Source organism: Protopterus annectens, chromosome 3.part0, assembly GCF_019279795.1.
Source record: "Protopterus annectens isolate FY-2018-M chromosome 3.part0, PAN1.0, whole genome shotgun sequence".
Lineage (NCBI taxonomy): Eukaryota > Metazoa > Chordata > Ceratodontiformes > Protopteridae > Protopterus > Protopterus annectens.
The window spans coordinates 1,781,603,412-1,781,625,669 of record NC_056731.1 but is presented as its reverse complement, the minus strand read 5'-3'; the positions used below and the strand labels follow the sequence as shown (position 1 = coordinate 1,781,625,669).

Genomic DNA, 22,258 nt, shown 5'->3' with positions numbered 1-22,258 from the left:
AAGAAATCAGCTCAAAAGTTTTATAGCTAGACATGTTCTCCTAGCAGGACAGTAAGATATCACATCTGTGATTTAAAAATAAGCATACTTAAAACCATATTTATACACTGAGGATCAACGGACTAAAAGTAAAATGATAGAATGGCAGCTACTGAAAGTTTAAAATGTCTTTGCCTGCTGCTTTATGAAAGTGGGTGTTTTGAAGTAACTCTAAGGATGCTGAAAAATGTTATTGTCCTAGTAGGGTAAATTGTTAAGTAATGTATGTGTTTTAAACTGAGAACTCGAGTCCTACAGCAAAGCATATGCCAAAGTCTGGCAACTAACAGAAAGAGTCAACTATAGCTCTTTTCTGTAGTAAATGTTGAAAATGGCCACATAGCTAGATTTTGTACTAGTGATGACAACAATCCCATAGATACGAAAACTGCAACCAGTGAAAAATTCTGTTTCTAATCATATTATGCCAGTGGCAAGTGATGAATTGCTTGCAAAAATAGTACAGACAACCTTTTACTATTGTTTTACAAAAAAGTTAATTAACTGCAATGTCTTAACTAACTAGCTGTGGGAACTACTAAATTCAGTATGGTCACAGTTATAAAGGCACATTATGCTTGCAAAAAGAGAATCCTTACTAAAATAAGCAGTTAAGGTAGTTTCCATCTGTGGAGATAAGAAAAGAATTTCCCATTATTCATGTAGAAAAAATGATCTGTGTTTGGGAAGATAGTGAATCCTATTGCTGTAATATTAATTTAACACATCTGATAATAGGGAAAGATTTTCACACTTTAAGGACTTGTGGTAGCAATGATAAAAAGGACTCCTTTTTATACACCATCTTGACAGCATGGGAAGTGAGCCATCAGATTAATAATCTAAAGATACACCTCTGCCTAATCTGGAAAAGTGAGAGCGGCAACCTCCAGACACAGTCATACAAGTATGTCAGTCAAATTTCAAGGAACATTGTTAGAAAGCCAGAAGGGTATTACAATGTGTCTAACGTGACAGAGCGAAGAAGAACATATACTCTTCCAAGAGATATTTAATGAGCTATATCTGCACACTGCTATAACAGATCAGCCAGCAGCAACAGAGTTAGTATGAAAAAAGGAGTTACCATCTAAAGTTTGTATCATGAAACAGTTGCAAAGCAGGTAGAAATTACTAGAGAACTGTTAGAGAAGGAATCACTCACTGAAAGAGTTTATTCAAAAGAAATTAAGTTAGAAAGCATGGAAAATGCATAACCTGAGAAGAATCATAAACTTTCTGTCAAGTTAAAACAAAAAAGGCCTAGAAGTAGAGAATTCCAAGTAGCAATTGAGAGCAAAGACGATAAATTTATTAGTAAGAGAGAATTCACCAGTGTAGAAAAATAGCAAAGAATAGTACCTGATCAAATACCCATTTTTGTCAGTGAAGAATTAAGTAACAGAAAACTATAGGTAACAGGTAAGTGTAAATAAAGAAAAAGAAAAACAGAAAATATATTATCCTGGAGATTCAGAAAAATTGCTAGTGCTTGTGTAAATGATCTAACAGTTAGGTCAACATACTTGAGCTGTGAAAAAAAATTCAGAGATTATTTTAGCCACAATGAGAAAGACCTCATTATTCACTCATTTGTATAGATTTGAATTGCATGTTTCTACCATTAGGCTGTTAGCTTTATGACAGAAGTAGTAGTGGCAACGTTGGGACAGTTGGCACAGGTGTTCAGACACACACACACACACACACACACACACACACACACACACACACACACACACACACACACACACACACGCACACACACACACACACACACACACACACACACACACACACACACACACACACACACACACACACACACACACACACACACACTTCCATACGGACATACAGCTAGTCACACGCCTTCCACCCTCACATCTCTGCTAAACTTCACTGAACTTAACTGCGTTATGACTTCTTCTATTTTTGAAATGTCTTCCCTTCTCTTTCACAGATGCCATGTGACCACAGCTGAAGCTTTTTGCATGTGCTGTATACATGACAATGTCTGCAGTCAATCAGCTCTGCATGCAAGGTGCTATCTGGTCATCCCTGACAAAATGACTATATTGACATCAATCATAAGTTTGTTTACTTTGTGTAATGTTTCCATTCCATTAGGTTAATACATTTGAAATTTGAATGTTGCATTATTTTAGCAAAAAGAAAAAAAAAGTCTGCTTCATAACCATACATCCCAACTGCTATGATTTAGGTATTCTCTGATTTTTACCTTATGATCTAGGTCATATTTAACAAATTTCTTTATGAAGTTAGATTGCATAAGTATGCATGTATTACTAAATGAGTGAAGTTAGCCTATACAAATATTCCTAATTATCTATAAGTGGTATAGTGTGTGAAGAGCATCTATAACAAAAATAACAAACTGCTCCTCTTTCTGACCCCCTACAATGATTTCAAAATCCAGTACTATGATTTTTTTTGATACTCAGAAATTGAGAAGCTTATTCATAACTACCAGAAATAAGTGCATCAAATGGCCAGTACAGTTTTATATGAGTTCATTAACTACAATGAAGTATATTTAAAATTCTATGTATTGTTGTTAATTTTTTAATTTTGTATATTGGTCAGTACCAGTCCTATTACTTGGTTTTTAACCAGATTGTCTTTCATAGATCACCAGCGACTATACAGTACAATACACTTACATGTTTATTATGGCTAAATACTCTATTACATATTTCAAATAAGCCATATCTACTTTTAACACTGATCTGTAATGATTTATTATATATCAAATGATTGTTATTTATTCAGATTTATTTTCTGGGATAAGTGTTGATCTTAATGGACCATTCTGAGTCCCTGTCTGGATAGTACTGAATAATATGTAACAAATAATCTATAAATTACCCACATTTTTATTACAATCAGTTTTCTAGTCAGTATTGCAAAAATTTATTTAGGCTACTATGTGACTGCTAGCTCTGATGGAATGTTTACTTTATTAAATTTGTTCAATCCTAATTTAAAGGTAGGTAAGTATAACCATCCAAATAATGTCATGTTTAGATAAAAATAATCTCTGTCAAAAATGACCATTTTCTATCATGTATAAATGTGTATGTGTGTGTTTGTGAATGTGGATGAGTACATACTCATAGGTGTATATGTATGTGTGTGTGTGTTTGTGTGTGAGTCGGTATCAGCCTAACACTTCCACCGTACCTTGCTGACTTCTCTAGAGGTTAAATTTATAAATGATCAAGAGTCACCTGAGTCATAGTTAGGGCTTCATCTCTCTTTGCAATGGAACAAGCCTAACTATAACATGTACATTTCATGGCACAGCCCAACTAACTGAACTTCCTTTCTATTTTGAAAGCACAAGGCAGTCGGACAGAACAATGATGAGCAAGAGGGGTCAAGCATCCACTGATGAAGCTGCTTTGGAATGTGCTTCTTCAGACAACATATCTATTGAAGAAGGCTGCGAGGAAGTCCATCGCTTTCAGGACAATGAGAAGAATGCAGTCCAGTACAGTTACTCCTTCTTTCATTTCATCTTATTCCTGGCTTCTCTCTATGCAATGATGATGCTAACAAACTGGAACAGGTGAGCCACTTAATGTAACACCAGAATTCAAAAATAACCACGCATTATTTAGAAAAATGTGCTTTTAAATCACAGCTAATGAATATATGCATTTTTTATTTTTATTATTAATTTCTCATTTGAAGACTGGATTGGTCCTACTAGGCTAGTGATCTCTTTTTGGAAGTGACTCAACGCGGTATTTAGACTGACTAGGGGATGAAAGAGATTCTTCTACTCTTTTTGTAACTGCTGTGGGGTCTTTTAGCTCTGCCTGAGCTACCACATCCTCAGGCAAATGGGGCCATGGTTGGACATCTTATCCAGATAATGACTAAAGTATTTCTAAGCACAAAAATCTCGAAAATGACATTTTGCACCGAGAGTGAGCGTAAATACATTAGAACATCTTTAAAATAATAACTTCCAAGAGCATTTTCTTTATCAAGTAGCACCTATGGAAGAAATGCTGCATTGTATTATGACTGAAATTGCAATCTTCTTATTTCCATTGGTGGATTACTGTTATCTTATGAAATACTGGCTGACTGCTGAAATATCTTTAATCCACTACCCATTGTTTTCTTGCAGATACCTAAAAGCACAAATACTGTACAACAAGGGGACTTGGGGGGAGAATATTTTAATTAAAAATATATACAGAAAAAAGAAACAAGTATAGTAGAGATTTGCAAATACGCATCTGTCTATTTCTCACTACCCAGGTAGGTACAATCTTGCTGGCAATGAAGAAAGACTAGGAAAGTTCATAAAAGAGAGAGAGAGAGAGGTGACACTGGTTGATCCAGACCTGTTTGTATCTGGAAAAGTTCTTCTTGTATTCAGTAGCAAAATACTTTGGTGTAAGTGCAGTATGCTGTTTACTTCTAGCCATTGTGATACAATGCATTTCATCAAGGAAACCTTAATCTTTGCAGGAAATAAGGACTGTTTCATTAGCTTACTAATTTGTTTTCTATACTTGTTTTTAAGCATTAGATTGTATTCAGAAAGAGGGGTTTTATCCTCCCATTGCTTGGGGTGGGGGTAGTTATTCCAAATCCCTCCAAATTTATGGGCTGAAGACTGTACATGTCCCTACTCTCTGCCTGGTATACAGTCTATCATATACAGGTTTTTATGAAAACTTATAAAAATACAGTGACTTCCCTCATTGAGTTATGCAAAACCTGTCTTGTTTATATTTTATTCTCCTTCAGTCCACAACCCCTTTTTCTCATATTTGCACATTTGGTTGGGGTGTCACATCAATAGTAACCATCACCTAGAGTCAGTGTTAACAAGGTCTGGTGGCTTGCTCTAAAGGCATGGGGTGGCCAATTTTAGGTCTGTTTCAGAAAAGGAATCACACTGAGATTATAGCTTATTCCCCTTTTTTTCCCCCATTGTGGCATGTCCAGCCATCCACAAGCTCATTCCCCATTCTCCCCTCAGTGACAAAAAATCTGGCTAGAACTCTGTCTGGACATTCTTAAAGGATAGAACACTGTCTGGACAGTCTGAGAGGATAGAACACTGCCTGGGCATTCTGAAAGGATAGAACACTATCTGGACATTCTGAAATGATAATTCCTAACTTAATTAAACCTTTTCAACAGGGACTCATGAAGGGGAGGCAGGCAGCATTGATTTACTTTTCACTTGTTTCACAAAATGCAGCTCTCCTGTTGTAATCAGTCTATCCCAACTGCCACATTCCTTGTGGATGGTTACAATGCTTTTGACTCCTTATTATGGAATTTTGCTCTGTCCCAGTAGTAGTGATGTATATATTTTATGATGACAGGCACTTTCTTATCTTTCTGCCATTTTCTAGAGTGTCATCTTTTACCTCATAATGTCACCAGTAGTTGGTGTTCACCCTTTCGTCTCTTCAGGGTTACTTGCCAGGTGTTTACTTTCCCTTCTATTTATTGTTGCAGCTGAGTCTTTATGTATCTGCACTAAGCAGCTCCATATTTCTTAAGCAAATTGTTTATTGGTGAATAAGGTTCTATGTTCCACAATGCTAGCAGATGACGGTATACTCTGACTTGTGAATGTCAACAAAGCCATGGCAGATACTATAAGGGGCTTTAAACTATCTTTTCGGATTTCAGGCATTCACTTTAATATGGACAAAGCAACATTCTTTCATCACCTTAAATAAATCACAGTGACACTTGTTACAAAACAAGAGATTAAAACAGAAGGTCCATCATGCATACATACATACATACACACATACATGCATGCACACATACATACATGCATGCACATTTAAAGATCTTGCTCAGATCTTGCCTTGTTACATTATTTTAGTTGAACATAGTACCCTTTTCCCCTGAATTTGACAAGAACATTGGAGCATGCAGACAGCTATATTTGCTATATTTTACTTTTTTTTGCTATCATTTCTATCACCAGGATGTTTCACATTCACAGCTGTTTCTTCTCTGCCACATACGTTTGTGGCTTTGCATAGGATAGGTTGATATCTAGACTTACAAAACTTTCACTAGATATTTTTGGTGAAACCCACTCATCCTGTATTTTACAATGAAAATCAGTGGAATTATCTTGAAAATGTGGATATGGATTCCTTAAACTTGTCTCTTATTCTAAGCTGGCAGTGACCTCTCAGCTTTTACATGTCAGAACCCATACACAACTAATCTGGGTCCTCTCAGAAATCTTGGCTATTTCTTTCCCTAGCTCACAATATACAGCATACAAAAGCAAGAAACTATGGAGCCATGGGGCACATGAAATGTGCATGAAGAAATGGTTCATCATGTCTGTGGGTCTACCTGACAATTATAGCCTCTGGGACGGAATCTGGAGTAATCCATGTTAACTGATCGATAACAAAATTATTTTTGGCCTGCTTAGTTTTGGGCAAGTACTTTACAGATGCCGTGGTTTTATTTTTGTTACTGTAGCAGAATGTATGATCCACAATGATGGCGGTAGATATAAATGGTGACAGTGCTTGTAACTTAAGAGCCTTGGTAAGGGTATTATTCCCTGAAGCTCTTTCTTTTTGTTAGTCTGCAGCTATTTACAGCTTCATCACCTTGTCTTATTACACCAGGTGTTTTCTTCAGTGCACACTACTACCTGCCAGACAGTTTCCCAAATATTTAACAGTGTTAGGGAAAAGTAAAAGATGATTTTTCAAGGATGTCTTGTTGATAGGAAGTGAGCATGTGCCTTATTGCTATGTAAACTCTTTTTTACACATCCTATCGTTAGTTTTTGCTCATCAAAGGAGGTTACGCTTGTGGCAATGCTCATATAAAGGATTGTATATGAGGGGTTGAATACTGCTCACTGATGATGCTGTAGGTCTCAAGCTGAAGATTACCTATACATTCTATGGGAATGTTTGCTTAATAGTTAACACATACACAAGTCCTAGGCCACCTGTCTTTACAGACCTTTTTATGCCAAGACAATTTCCCTTTAAGGGTGAGAATCAAACCATGTATCTTGTGTTTGTGACATAAACTCCTTAATCATACCATCTCCCAACCTTTATGCCATCTCCCTGCTAGCAGTGATGGATGGGTAAGGAAACATTTGCCTACATGGGCCACTAGAGCCTATATTCTTCCACTTCCTGATGGGACATTTTGACTTTTAGGCATTTGCTGTAATCTGGCTACTGTTGACATATTTTGGGTAAGGCAGGTATTGATGATGATGACTTCAGCAAACACAGGTATCACTAATAAATATTTCCCTGACCTTTCATCGTTAGAAATGACTACCTACAAATATTACTAACTAAATGCATTATATAGCTAAACTGAAGGGGCGGGGTTTGCTCATGCCGATGTAGTGTAGTTATTTTGTAGTTTATTGGTGATGTAGTCTCATTTTCTATTCAATATTTAGAAAAAATGTTAAGGAGGCATAACGTCTTCAGCCTTGAGATGGTTTGTTTGTCGTATACTTTGCTAATGCGTTTGCATTTATACTGTTTCACATTCGTCACAATGAAGTTGTTTACCTTTTGCTGTATTGCATTTGTTTTTGTCATTTGCATGACTGTGTCATGTTTCCTATTCTTAATGTGATCTGTGAGGGCAGATGGTAGTGGAAGAACAGGTGACTAGAAATTGAGAATGGAAGTGAACTATAAGGTAAGGGATTTTCATGGAATGCTCTGTTGGATTTGCAATGTCTAGAATGAAGCACATTGATTTTTATTTTTCTTTAATCAATTTTTCATGAAGTGGATGGAAATGAGGGGCAGACAGATGAGAAGGAGGAGAATTAATGGGATGGATTACAATGTGGTGATAGAAGAAGAGTTAGCAGGTAAGACTTGGAAAAGAACTAGCAAAGCAAAAATAGTGAGAGCTGAAGGGGAGCGGGGAACAATTTTACCCAATCTGACTGAACGGATATGCTGAGAAAAAGCATTCATGGGGCATAAAAACTCATTTTCTTAATGGACAAAGGGAGAAAAATAACCAAACTATGCTGTTGGTTTCTTCAGAATCTCATAAGAATATGGAAATAGCAGAGCTGGATCTTAGTCAAATTGAGCCCAAGCAGGGTAATGGACCATGACCCCCCCCTCCCCCGAGCCATTCCAATGTCTCATTATTTGTCTGTATCCCCTTAATTACCATAAACAATGTTCAAACCTGTCAGTGTGCATACTATTTCCTTTACTTTTACAGTAATTGCAGAAATTTGCTCTATACCCTTTATTTCAAATTGTGTAGCACAGACACTGACTGGAATTTTCTAAACAAAATGGTCTTACTTTGAAAACAGTCTTTGTATGAGTAACAGAAAACTTTTCTTCCCTTGAAATTTACATTCTTTGAAAACAAATTGAAACTCACATTCACTGAAGTGTATCCAGTCATTGGTGGATTATGTCTACATTTATATCCACAGACACCCCCCATCACAGCAATTATAGCTACATTGTTGACTGCATCCTTCTTAAAAAAGCAACTGAATGTAATAATATCCAGAGTCACATATTTCAAATTTATTTCAGACAAGCACACGGGACCCAAACTATTCCATCTTAATTCATACACAGGTGCATATGAACACTAGTCCAGTAAAGCCAGATTAAAGACTATTTAAAAATGAACAGATAAGAGCATAAGGTACTTTCATCTCCCAAGTGACCCCCACCCCCAGCAGCAGTTATAGCTACTTTGTGGACTGTGTATACCCATTATTATTCTGAAGAAATAAACAACATGCTCTTTATTGATAGCCTTGGATGACCTGCATGTAATTATATAATGATCACTAGCATCACATCACAAAATCTAGCCATGTGTACTTATGACAGCATAAGAAATAATCACTTGACCACTTAGTCAATATGCACAATCTCTGTAGAAGGACAAGTCATTTGAATAATTTCACATTAAGGAGAACTATTACTAATGCAGAGGTTGCTGCTGGCAAATAACTTTGCATTTCAGTGGTTCTTCTGCAAAACTAGTGGTTGCTATCCTTGAAGAATAAATTGCCTACATTACTTTAATAATTTGGTGTGCAGGTGATATTGCCATAACATTTCCTTAACTAGATCATCTGTGCAATAGGATTGGCTGGCAAACAACAGTTACTAGATATGCTGTCCTGGAGACCATTAAGGAGCTTAGCTCAAATTCCCAATCCCGTCTTAGCCTTGTCTGGTTAAGTGACTTACTCAGTGTCACACAGTAGGTAAAAAGATTCAAAGGCAGCACCCTTGCCGCAGAAAGAAGCACATTAACAACTCTGGGCTTTAGTATCTGAGCTAACTGCCAGAGTAATATTTTATTTATCTGAGTGCTGAAATTCTTTCAGTCTGATCCTGTATCTTGGTAATGTGCAACAGTGACTTGGTAATGGACATTGAAGATCAGACAGTTCTGATCATCACTTCAAATAATACAGACTGTATGATGTGACAAATATCAATTACTTTGCAGTTGCTGGATGCGGTAAAGAAGGTACTGCAAAAGTATTACTAAAATGTAACATGTTTAGTCTATATTACGCAATCCAAACCTATTATTGAATTAATTCAATTTTAGTACAATGAATAAAGCAAAACAATTACAAACAACATAAATGCTGCAGTAGCAGCTTTTGTTGCTTTGGTCACCAAACCACAAGTCATACAAACATCATACATATTACTGGCTGTTTTTTTGGGGGGGGGGGGGTCTTACATGCTTACAGGACAACTACACCTCATTTTTGACTTCCCTATGTCTTTTTTGGCATAAAGAATAATTATTCCTTCTGACATCACTCAGTATTTATCTGACCTACTTGAATGGCTAATAATGCTGTATTGTTGCAATATATATTCCCCGAATCAACAGGGCTGGATCGTAGACAAGTGGAGCCCTACGCAGGGAAATGAATCAGCCTCCTGGTAGCCATACCGATATCCTGTTACTTGGCTGTCTCTCCCCAGTTACCATAAACACTGCTCAAACCTGTCAATGTACATACTATTTCTCTTTACTTGTACAATTTTTTGCAGAAATTTGGATTTTAAAACTATTTCAAATTTTAGAGAAACACTGACAGCCATTTTCAAAACAAAACAAAACACTCTCACATTGGAAACAGACTTGGCATGAGAAACAGTAAACTTCACTTCCTTTGAAATTCACATTTAGTGAAAATACATCTGGCAACCCACTAACTACAATAGAGGTGATGTACTGATGTTCGAATAGTCTGTCTGGTGAACTAACTTGGCAGTCACACAGGAGTCAAATGAATGCTAAGGAAATCAAACTATGTAGCCCTTTAACAACTCATAACATACCTCATCTGCATAAAGTGGTAGACAAACTACTGTAGCCCAAACACAGTGCGTTTCACACCTCAGTGCTTAAAAAAAAAAACAAAACAAAAAAAACAAGTTAAATTAAAAATGTTATACAAATTATTTGCAGATAAATATAAACAAACCATCAGCATGAAGGAAACCAAGGATCATACTGAAAGAACACAGATCGTATGATGATGTTCCTGTTTAGTACAATCAATTTCCATCCTTTATACCATAGCTACTCATTACTAGGTTTGTAGTCCAGGTGCCTAGCCCAAATTTTCAGTTGTCCCAAAGCACTGTCTAGTTAAGTGATGGACAGGGCATAAATCTGAGGCACAACTTGGGATGATGTGCAAAAGTGGAGACAAAAGGCTACTCTAAACCATTTAAAAGTTATTGGAACAGGTTTTGCATCAGTAAGTTTGTTATGAAACTGAAATAGTCTGACTAATCCTTATTGCCTAAGTTAGTGGAAGTTTGACAGTTGGTGTAGAGGATTAAGGCTCTTGTCTCCTGTAATCAAGTTACAGGGTCACTTAACTAAACTGCCCATTCTAACTACAGCATTACACACACACACACACACACACACACACACACACACACACACACACACACACACACACACACACACACACACACACACACACACACACACACACACACACACACACACACACACACACACACACACACACACACAGTCAATAGTATATAGTAATTCAATGACCAGGTATGAAACAAGATATAAATGACAGCATCTAATCAAGCAGGTGATAAACAAATGAAACACAAATATATTGGCATATATATATATATATAAATAACATTGTGCCATATGATAAAGGTTATGTGTTAGGGACTGTTTGTGGAAGTTGTTCAGCAGTTAATTGCCCTTGCTGAGCTTCATCAATCAACATGAGCAGTGATCAGAATATCTGAGTGTAGCACAGAAAGACTGCAACAAAGAGCAAGGCCAGTTTATCTCAATAGATGACTTAAGAAAGGTGTTCAAAATGTTTTGTTAGGTACTTTCTCAATGGAGCACAAACAGGGGCCATTTTGTGTATATGTGTCACCACAAATTGCATTAGTGTTTTACAGGATCAAATAAACACTTAGGTTCTGGCTGTTGTCCATGAGGCAACAGTAAATGTGGGATATCTATTAAAATATCAAAACACTTTTTTTTCTGTAACTATTAGTATAGTAGTATGTCAGGTCCAGTAAAGCTCTATGTATTACAATAATTATGAATTATTTTTTTCTATTCACAATTCACTTGCAGTGCATGGGGTATATAATACATGGTAACAATTCACCCACAAACATGAATGACCATTTTCCTATATTTCCATATCATGAAAAAAAAATACATAATGCTCATTTTGGATATCCTGCAATATGCGCAACACAGAATAACTGCATTTGTCATTCTCAAGGATTATTGTTTGTAATTAAATGTTAGTATGCTACAGTGTAACAAAAGAAGTCAGTAGCTAACAATACCACAAAAGTAGGATAATGTCTCAAAGACAGTTGTGTCTCAGTAAAAAGAGGAAAATAATCTAATATCAGAAATTAAAAGACAGCAAATTATACCAGTTTTGCAGCAGTAAGATTTGGATTCAATTGCAAATCTTATTTCAGATTTTACAACAAGAGTACTGACAGTCATTTGCTAAACAAAACAAATTACTGTCATATTGAAAACAGACTTATCATGAGCAACAGTAGACTTCTATTTTCTTTAAACTACCATGTACTGAAAATCCATCTAGCATTCTATTAAACTACAGGAGACTTGCTGAAATTCTTAGTCAATAGCATATAATTAGTGGCCTAGCTGAGTGCTGGCATTTAAAAGACAAATGTGTAATGCATTTGCTAACAGCCTGGGACAGCCTACTGTGCCACTTTTCAAGAGTGGCCTATTAGTACTGGCTGATTAAATGACTTGGTCAGAATTGCACAGCAGACAAATGAAGGCTGAGGGGAATCAAATATTGTACTACAGGAAGCTGCTTATTAACAGCTGCTAGCCATACTCATCTGCGCTAAATGCCAGAAAACTGTTGTAGCCCAGACACAGTGCATTTCACACCTGAATGACTGCGAAAAGAAAGCTAAATTAAAATTGTGTTCATAGATGCAATATTAAACTTAAACTGTTAAGAATTCATACTGTTCAATTTATTCACAGCTAAATAATAAACATACTGTCAACATTCGACAAAACAAGGAAACCAAGGATCGTACCAAATGGCCTGTGCTCATATGATGATGCTCCTGTTTGCTACATTTTTCTTTCTTTTACATCATAACTACTCAGGTTTGAAAGTACCAAGCATTTACACACACACACACTCACGCACACGCACATGCAGACACATAGACACATAGACACATAGACACATACACACGTACACACATTCACTCACACAAACACACACAAACACTTGCAGATGCAATTAGATGTGACCATCAATTAGAGTCCCTTATATGACTGTGTACATATCAAGTGTTTGCCTGAGATGAAATGAATGAACAGAAACATAAATAATGACATAGAAGTGTATTTTAGCTCACTGCTGTGAGAACCATGCAGTGCATCACATTGCACCCCCATACTATCCCAACCTCTTAGTTTAGGAATTGGAGACCAACACACAAAATCAAGAACTAATTTTAGCACACTTTGCCTTAGCAAGCAGTTTCTGAGAGTTATGAACTCTGAAACTCAAGTTTTTTAGTGGCACAACAGGTAGCATACACTCACCTTTAGTACAGAAGCTGCGGATTCTATTCCCACACCAGGTAGATTACTGACACTGAAGCTACAATGTAGCATGGGTGGATGATGTACTCTTGATTGTGTTTTCCTTTGGATGAGACATTAAACCAATGCCCCATCTGTTTGACTTGTTGGTAGCTGAGGTGGATTTAAAAGATCCCACTGCACCTATCAAAAGAGTAGGGCTCCTTTATTTATATACAAAAAGAAGTGTTATTTACAACACATTTACATATTTACAAATATTTATAAATACACACATATATAGATATACAAATATATTTAAATACATTCATAATTTCCTTTACAATCATACTAAATTTTCATCCCTATTAGACCTCACTCCTTTTTCTGTAACCATCATCTGATATTACTTAATAATGTAGCTAAAATTCATTTACCATTGAACATATTTTGATCCCTATTAGACCCTCACTCCTTTTTCTATAATCACCATCTGATATTACTTGATATTGTTGCTAAAATTTATTTGCCACTAAACATAATTTAATTTATTATTTCATTCCATATAACTCATATGACTGCAAATAACTTTTTATCTATTCTTTTAGTATATTCTTTAGTTCTATTCTTATAATATCCTTATTTAATCATATCCGTATTTATTTCATCCAATTATTTTATATCTTCAAAGAAGTCTTTTTGCATAGTTTCCCCATAACTTTTTAATCTTTTATGTTGCAAAAACCCATGTTCTGTAGTCTCTTCTATTTGAGAATGTAAACCTAGGCTATCACTTTTCTTTTTATATGGCATATTTCCTTTTACTAGTAATTTATTTATTACCAGCCTTTAGTCTCCACAAAAAAAAAAAAAAAAAAAATCTTCACATTCTACTTTCTGATTACACCATTGCCTTCTTATTTTATAGCTTTAATGTTTTCATCTGTTAGATTTTCCTATGGTTTTACATAGTAATGTCTTATCATTCCATTCTTATACATACATTTCTATCTTTTTCTATATCATCAGTAACATTTTATTTCTTCATTTATGCACTTTTTTCTCTTTTACTCTTTTTACCATACCCAAAATAGTATCATACTTTTATACAATTTTGCCACTAAGCTATCATCTTTTTCATTTATCCACTTTTACACTTTGTACAAATTATTGAAACAACACATACAACTGGGATAATTAACCATAAACATCCTTCATCTTTGTTTATAAAAAAACTCCTCTTTTTACTGGGTTTAGTCTAGAACCCCATATGAATTAAAATATCTACAATAATTTATTTTCAAATACTGTAGGCAACATAAGTAAAATTGATAAGTATGCTATTTTCAAATCAGTGCTGAATTTATCAAATACGCCTTTTTTCTGAATGATAATTTATAGATCTCCAGAAAAGAGTGGTTTGTTTTATTTCATCTATTATTTTTCCCATTGAATTCTACTTACATTTTTATTCCCAAATTTTATACATAACACAGAAATGTAATTTGTTGTAAAATATATACCCCCTATCTTTACTACATCACCTAAAACTTTACTTTTCTCTTGTATCACCTGTAGACACTCATCTGTGTATATTATTACTACTTTTGTACAATTTTTGTTTTTTTTTTTTTGTAATTATTATAATGTCATCTACATATTAACAAAAACTTGGATTCTTAACCCTTCAGGTGTTATATAACATATCTCCTTCATTTTAATAATTTATTTTGCATGCTATCACATTCATAACTAATGCAATGAATATATGTCTAACTGGAGATCCCTGTCTTATATCACTCTTATGTACCTCTTGGCTTAACCAGCCATTTACAAGTATTTTACTTTATTATTACTATACACTGGCATACATAATTTCCTACCTTTCTCACGTATATTGTATTCTTTCATTATTACCCATAAGATATCATGTCCAATTGTATGAAATGTCTTATTAAGGTCTCTTATCACAATTTTTGCTTCTTCTTTTCTATTCATTGTATCAAATATAATTTCTCTAACTGTCATTAATAATTATTGACAACCCTTACCTTTTATACTAAATATATATATATATATATATATATATATATATATATATACATATGCTGTCTTCCATAATATTTTACATTTTAGTTTCAAATCTCTGTTGTATTATTTTCATAAAGATATAATCATTCTTATTTAATATGATCGGTCTCCATTTTTTTAATTGCCTTTTATCTTCCTTCTTCCATATAAATTTAAGCATTCCACTAAATAGTTCTTTATACATAAAACCTTCATTTAACTATTCATTCAAAATCTTTAAATATATATATTTTTTGCCAGTCCCTTACATTTTTATATAATTCATACCTATTCCATCTGGTCCTGATGCCAAATCTATCTTTATTTGTCCTAATGCTTTATCTAGCTCTTTTAAAGGAATCTCCTTTTCTGCTTTTTTTTTTCTCTTTTTTGTTAACTTTTACTTTCTTTGTTTTTTTTTTCACTACCTGTTTTTTTTTCTTTAAGCATTTCTCTCACCTTTAGTACTGCACTATTCATAATATTTTCCTGAGTTCTTTCTATTTCTCCTTTTACATTACAATACCATCTTCCTTTTCTAATATGCTTAAGTAACTCAATACTTGTCTTTTTCTTTGTAAAACATATATTTGCATATATAGCAATTCTTGCATTTTTTGATGATTTCTTTCACACAGTTATTTTTGCTTGTCAAAGTACTTTCTCTCATTATCTTCTAAATTTTCCAATGCAATGTTATATGTTCTTTATTCTCACATCATACTTCCACTGTAAAATAAACATTTTTTACATTTTCCTTAAATATTAACCACCATTCAGACCATTTTTTATAAATCATTCTCATAGTAATATAATCTTTCCATAAGTATATTCTTAATCTCTTTCCTTCATTTCATGCTTTCTCATTTTCCCTTTTTATTACTTTGTCAATTTTTACATATTCCTTGTTTTCCTTTATATCTTGCAGCATTTCAAGATGATCAGAAAATTCTGTTTCAACTGCCTCCCATTTTTCTATAACTAAACCCTTTTATACTTTAAAATAATTGGTTTCAGTTGTTTATCCTTTTGTAAGTCTATGAATTCTTCTCCCAAGTTTTAACTTACCACAACTTCTAACTTCTAACATTTTCTTATATCATTTCCTTTCTTTTTATGCTTGCCTGTTAAATCACAATTAAAGTCTCCTGTTATTATAATATTCTTACTTATCACTACATAGTCTGAAATCTGATGAAATAAGTTTTTCCTTACTCCACAGTTAGTATAAGCAAATTTAATTCTATATACTTGTTCTTTCTATTTTAAATTTATGCTGGTTAATTTTCCCATTTTTGCTAAAGTTACATCTAATATCTTTGGTGTATTTCTACAGAACATGGCTATTGTAGAACATCTCTCATTTCCCAAATTCCAGATTATCATTCCTCCCCATAGTTTCTCTGTTTATTTTATTTATTTATTTATTTATTTATATTTGTTTACCGGGAATGTCCAACTGGGCCAGAAGCCTGGAGGCCTGGGATGAAAAGCTCCACAGAAATATAAGCAAAATGCAGTAATTATATAGTACAATAGTATACATACAGTAAGATGGAGAATACACATCTAGTTAGTCTATACAAAGTAGTAGTCATTACAGTTTTCTAGTAGACGCAAGTTAAAAAACACACACACACACAAGCATTTCAGTGAAGATCACTGTGAGAATATTAAGTAGTAGTTATGAACAAATGAAATTCTCTTTGTATACATTTTTTTGAGTTTGTAATCTTTCTTCATTTAACAATCTTGTGCCTTCTAATATAACTAGAGCTACATCACATCTATTAAACCACTACAAAATCCCTATTCTTCTTACTATATTCTTAATGTTTTTCACATTTACAGAAAGCACTCTAAAATTTAATTTTCCTTTTTCCTTAAATTTATGGTTTCATAAGTTCATAATCAGTAGACTAGATTTCTTAATAGGCCATTCCAAGCCTAGCCAGTTTCCCTCTAAAAAGTTGGAATCAAACAATGTACATTGTGTCTGTGAGTCAAAAACATTAGCTAATATACCAACCCCAGTCATTAGCTGCATATATTCTTTTTCATCCATTTCCTTTCTTTTTCTGTTGTACTTATCCCTTTATTTTTTTTCTGTCTTTTACCCTTTGCCAATTATATATATATATATATATATATATATATATATATATATATATATATATTAATACCTCCCAGTTTATGTCTTCATCATCACTTTTATTTCAGAACCTTCTATATCCTCTTTATTCCATTTTTTTCATCTATTTTTTCTTCTATTTGTACTTCTAAAATGTCTTTTCTTTGCTTGTTTTCTTCTCTTTCTTTTTCTTTTTCCTTACTCTTATTTTCATTTTGAAATCCATCCATAAATATACAGTTTTGCTGCATTTATAACATTTTAATTCACATTGTTTTCTCTTTTTATTTTAACACAATATTACAAGCCCATCCACCAGTCCATAAACCCTTTTATCATAAACTTTGCAATGTCCAGTACTACTTTACATAAAGCTTTCAAATGTCCTTTCATAGTCTTTCTTTCCAGCTCTGTTTGAAATTGTACATGAATTTTCTATTTTGTTTCCCTGTTAAATATTTTTAACACACAAAAATTTCATGCATTACAGTCTTTCTTATTTTTTTACATTCACCAAGAAAATGTTCCTTGAAGAAAGAAGAAAGAAAACATTTGCAAATATAATGTCACACAATGTCTCTCTATTAATAAGAATAAGTGCTCTTACCAAATGTGCTTTTACTACCAAAGGAGCTATTAAATTGCCCATTTCATATTTGTCCATTTCTTTGTCTTCTTTACTTTTAATACTTATCATGTCCTTCCATTTTTTATTTTCCTCTGCCTTCTTTTCTGCTACTCTCCTTTTGCCTTCTTTTACTTTCTCTATGTATCTTTTCTTTTCATTCTCACTAATTTAAAGGATTGTCTGCATCCTCCTTTTGTATTTTCTCCATAATGTCCCATCAGAAAATGTCGCCTTCATTTTCTGTCTCACTCTGAAACACCATTTCTCTAAGTAAATCATCCCACAATCCTCCCGACAGGAGGCTTATAATTTGGGTCTATACCATATGAGCGAATCACACAAATTGCGAACACTCATAATATCGAATGTTCCAGACCTCGAAGAGCTTTTTCTAAGATTGCATTACAGTGAAGAATGGGATATTTGCCCTTTCCTCACTGTAGTGCGATCTTGGAGTTGGAATATATAGGAAGTTTGAGGTCTGGTACATTTGATATTATGAGCGTTCGCAATTTTTGCGATTCGCTCATATGATATAGACCCTTATAATTATACACCCATCAATTGCCAACTCATCTCCATCAAACAGATTTCTTTGAAACATCTACTCAGAATCCTACACACATTCTCTGGTTTTGATATTTGCTTTCTCATCCATTTCTCTGATCTGTTCTTTATCTCCTTCTCTCTCTGGCTCCCTCTCTCTGTCTTCCTATATATATATGTATATATATATATATATATATATATATATATATATATATATATATATATAGGAGCTCTACAGAATCCTGAAAGCTCAAAATCCTGAAGCCCAAAATCCTGAGACCAAAATCCCGAAAGTTCAAAATCCTGAAAACTCAAAATACTGAAAACACAAAATCCTGAAAACACACAGGATACTTATTCCAGCACAAGTACATGCAAAAAGAAATAAAACACAAACTATATTACTGTTTTGCAAGTATAAGCAGAGGGGCAAGCCCCCTGCACCCCCCACATGGGGGGCTGCGGCCCCCACACCCGCTACTACTCATATATATCAACTCCACGATTGCACTTAGTGTGGTGAAGTGCAATCTCGGAGTTGATATATTTAAGTAGCAGGGGGTGTGGAAGCAACATGAGTGCAGGGCTTGCATATAATTGAAGAGTAATATGTTTCTGTATGTACTTGTAGTGGAATATAGTAAGTGTTTGTATCCTGTGTGTTTTCAGGATTTTAAATTTTCAGTATTTTGAATTTTCAGGATTTTGAAATTTCAGGATTTTGGTCTTCAGGATTTTGGTCTTTCAGGATTCTGTAGCGCTTCCAAGAATATATATATATATATATATATATATATATATATATATATATATAAAATATATATATATAATATATATATATATATATATATATATATATATATATATATATATATATATGTATATATATCTGCCACCCTTTTACTGTGGTCCACCTCTGTGCCTGGAATGGAAACAGGAAGTGCTCCTGCAAAATGGGTCCCACTCACATCAGTGAGTATGGCAAGTTCCCCGATGCCCTGGCCAAGTTTCCACACATAGTATAAATACAACATTTGGTCGCATCCCTGAAAAAAGGCTTCTAGCCTAGTGGGACAACCCGGCCAACAAAGGATAAATAAATAAACTTAACTAAAATAAATAAAAATTTAGTGTCTGCAATTCACAAGCTTTGCCAGAAATCCACAAATTTTATCAGGTGCAGACCACAGATATGAAGTGAAAAATCAAAGACAGTTAGACATTATATCTTCTACTCACACATGCACAAACCCTGTGTCCCCCTCTGTAGCACTGCCACTGGTTAAAAACCTCAAGTAAACGTTTTCTTTCCAGCCTCTTCTCTTGTAAGATTCAGTACCTCAACAGTTTCAGGACTGTTCCTTCCTGATTATTTTCAAGAGGGTCCTAATGAGTTAGTTATTTCACAACATGATTGCTACATGATTCATATTAATACTTTTTTTTATATTTATTGAAGTCAGCTTGGCATAACTGTTTAGTTATTTACTTACTTGCATTAATAACTGGAGGGAGATTAGCTAACAGCATAAGAGGAGCTTAACTTGGCTTGAGGGAAATGGGGAAATAAAGAAATAAAAACATTACTAATGACAGCAATCTTTTCTTCTTGTCAATGAGACATTTTAAGGTCCCATCCTGTAGATATGGTCATCATCATTATTTTATATCTTGATCATCTTCAGTCTGAAATCTGATTTAGTGTAAGCTTTATGGACCATAACACAACAAATGTTATACTAATTATTAAACATTTTTGTACTATGAATTTGTATATGTTCAGCATGCCCACCTCAGTAGAAATCTTACATTACACCATCTGAATCAGAACAAGGCCGTGCTCTCCTAGGTGATATTGTAGAGTGCTTCATCCTTGTATAATATCCACAGACCTTATCATTGTCATCTTTATCTTAGTCATCATCATCATTATCATTACAATCTCTACCACCATCATAACTATTTTATAAACCCCTTCTTGTTGGTAATAGTCCATGATATCAGGCTGAATGACTAGACTTCCCTAGCAAAATCAACAGTTTTCAGTTCATTATTTGGGATCCCAGGCAAGTGCAGGCAAGCTGAGAGATATCTTGACAACAACGTGTCTTAGATCTGAGTCAGGATCTTATCCTTCTGGGCCATGCCTAGTGTACCTATTCTGGTGGGGGGGGGGCTGACCAAGGACCATCACGAGGTGCCTAAGGCATCATTCACTGATACTTCTTAGCTCAGGAGAATGCTGGTTACCCATTAATGACCTATCAGGTTCCTAAACTCCTTACATAGTCATGGAGAGTGAACTCAGCTACACTGAGAAGGAAAACTCATTTTATCTGTTTGTATCAGTGGTGTCTCCCTTTCAGGCACTGCCTGAAGCTCATGAACATAGGTAAGAATGGAGACATACACTGACCCAATCATGAACGTAGGTAAGAATGGAGACATACACTGACCCAGTAAACTAAGAACTTCATTGTACGATTCATCATTCACTTTACCACCACCTCTGGAACAATCCCTGCAGTTCTTGTGTTACTGTGCCCCTCTACTTTTCAGTGTCACAGTCCAATAAACCATCACTCATGAACAAGACCTCAAGGGTATTTAAACTTGCCCACCATGGCTACCTAACCCTTTAAGACAACACTGTGCTAGAATGAGAATGCACGTAGGAAACACATGCATTCCGATAATATGCTTGCAATTGTAGGTCAAGGAACCTCATCCAAACTCCTCAAAAGATAATGAAGAGCAAGTTGTTTTCACTTCTGAAAATGAGCAGTGTAAATAATCTTGAGATTTGAAATTCCCAGCATTATCATAAAGTCAATGTACTCTTATATGCACTACTTCAGCAAAGTGTCCGTATTATATTTCTGCAACTTTGAAAGGTAAGAAGACCCTGTTTTTTCATGCATTTTTTACTTTTCTCTTGAACACTATATGCTTTATATTGTGATTTCCATTAGAATATTATAATACATACAATACTCCCAACCATGGCTACAACTTCCACTTGTGAATTTCTTGTTGCTAGTAAAAAAAAAACCATTAGACAATATTATTAAAACACCATAATTGCTGTTGTCCATATTCTAAGAAAGACTGTAAGAGAATTAATTGAATCATGGAAACATCAGCAAATTTCAATTGTATAGAATGTTTTATACATCCTGCTGCTGTAATTACATGCATGCTGTTACTGATCTAATACTGTACTCTAGACAGCTTTGAATGATATGAAAGCAAGAGACATTGGAATAGTACTTATGTATTTCTAGTGCTTTTGATAGTTCAGTCTAAATGACTGCATTAAAGAAATGCATTAATACAAAGAATGCATTGACTGAGATCAAGAAACGGAGACAAAGCTTTCCGAGAACAGTACATACATATACCTCAAAAGGTCAGACTTCTCCGCTGCTAAAAACACAGCAGTTTCTTTTTTGTTTGGATAATGTATCATTACTTCAAGATACAGCTTTGGGTCAATTTATTATGTATAAAGTATTTGGAACTTGTATACTGCACTGCCCAATTCAAATGCCTCATATATTATTAAATTGTTTAATACTGTATCTCATGTTTTTAACAGAGTCTATTTTCATAGATTGGTAACCAAACAAAATGATGGTTTGTCTTAAGTGTAGCATACAATGAAATTTCTGACATCAGCTTTTAATATT

The 22,258-nt window shown here is 34.4% G+C and overlaps 1 protein-coding gene across 1 annotated transcript in view; it reads left to right on the top strand.

Moving 5' to 3' along the window:
• Positions 1-22,258, top strand: part of LOC122797186 (serine incorporator 1-like) — a 191,689-nt gene that overhangs the window by 155,298 nt on the left and 14,133 nt on the right. Inside the window, exon 3 of the mRNA XM_044066009.1 lies at positions 3,401-3,631. Within this exon, the coding sequence (XP_043921944.1) occupies positions 3,401-3,631 (231 nt within the window). The remainder of the gene's footprint in view (positions 1-3,400; positions 3,632-22,258) is intronic.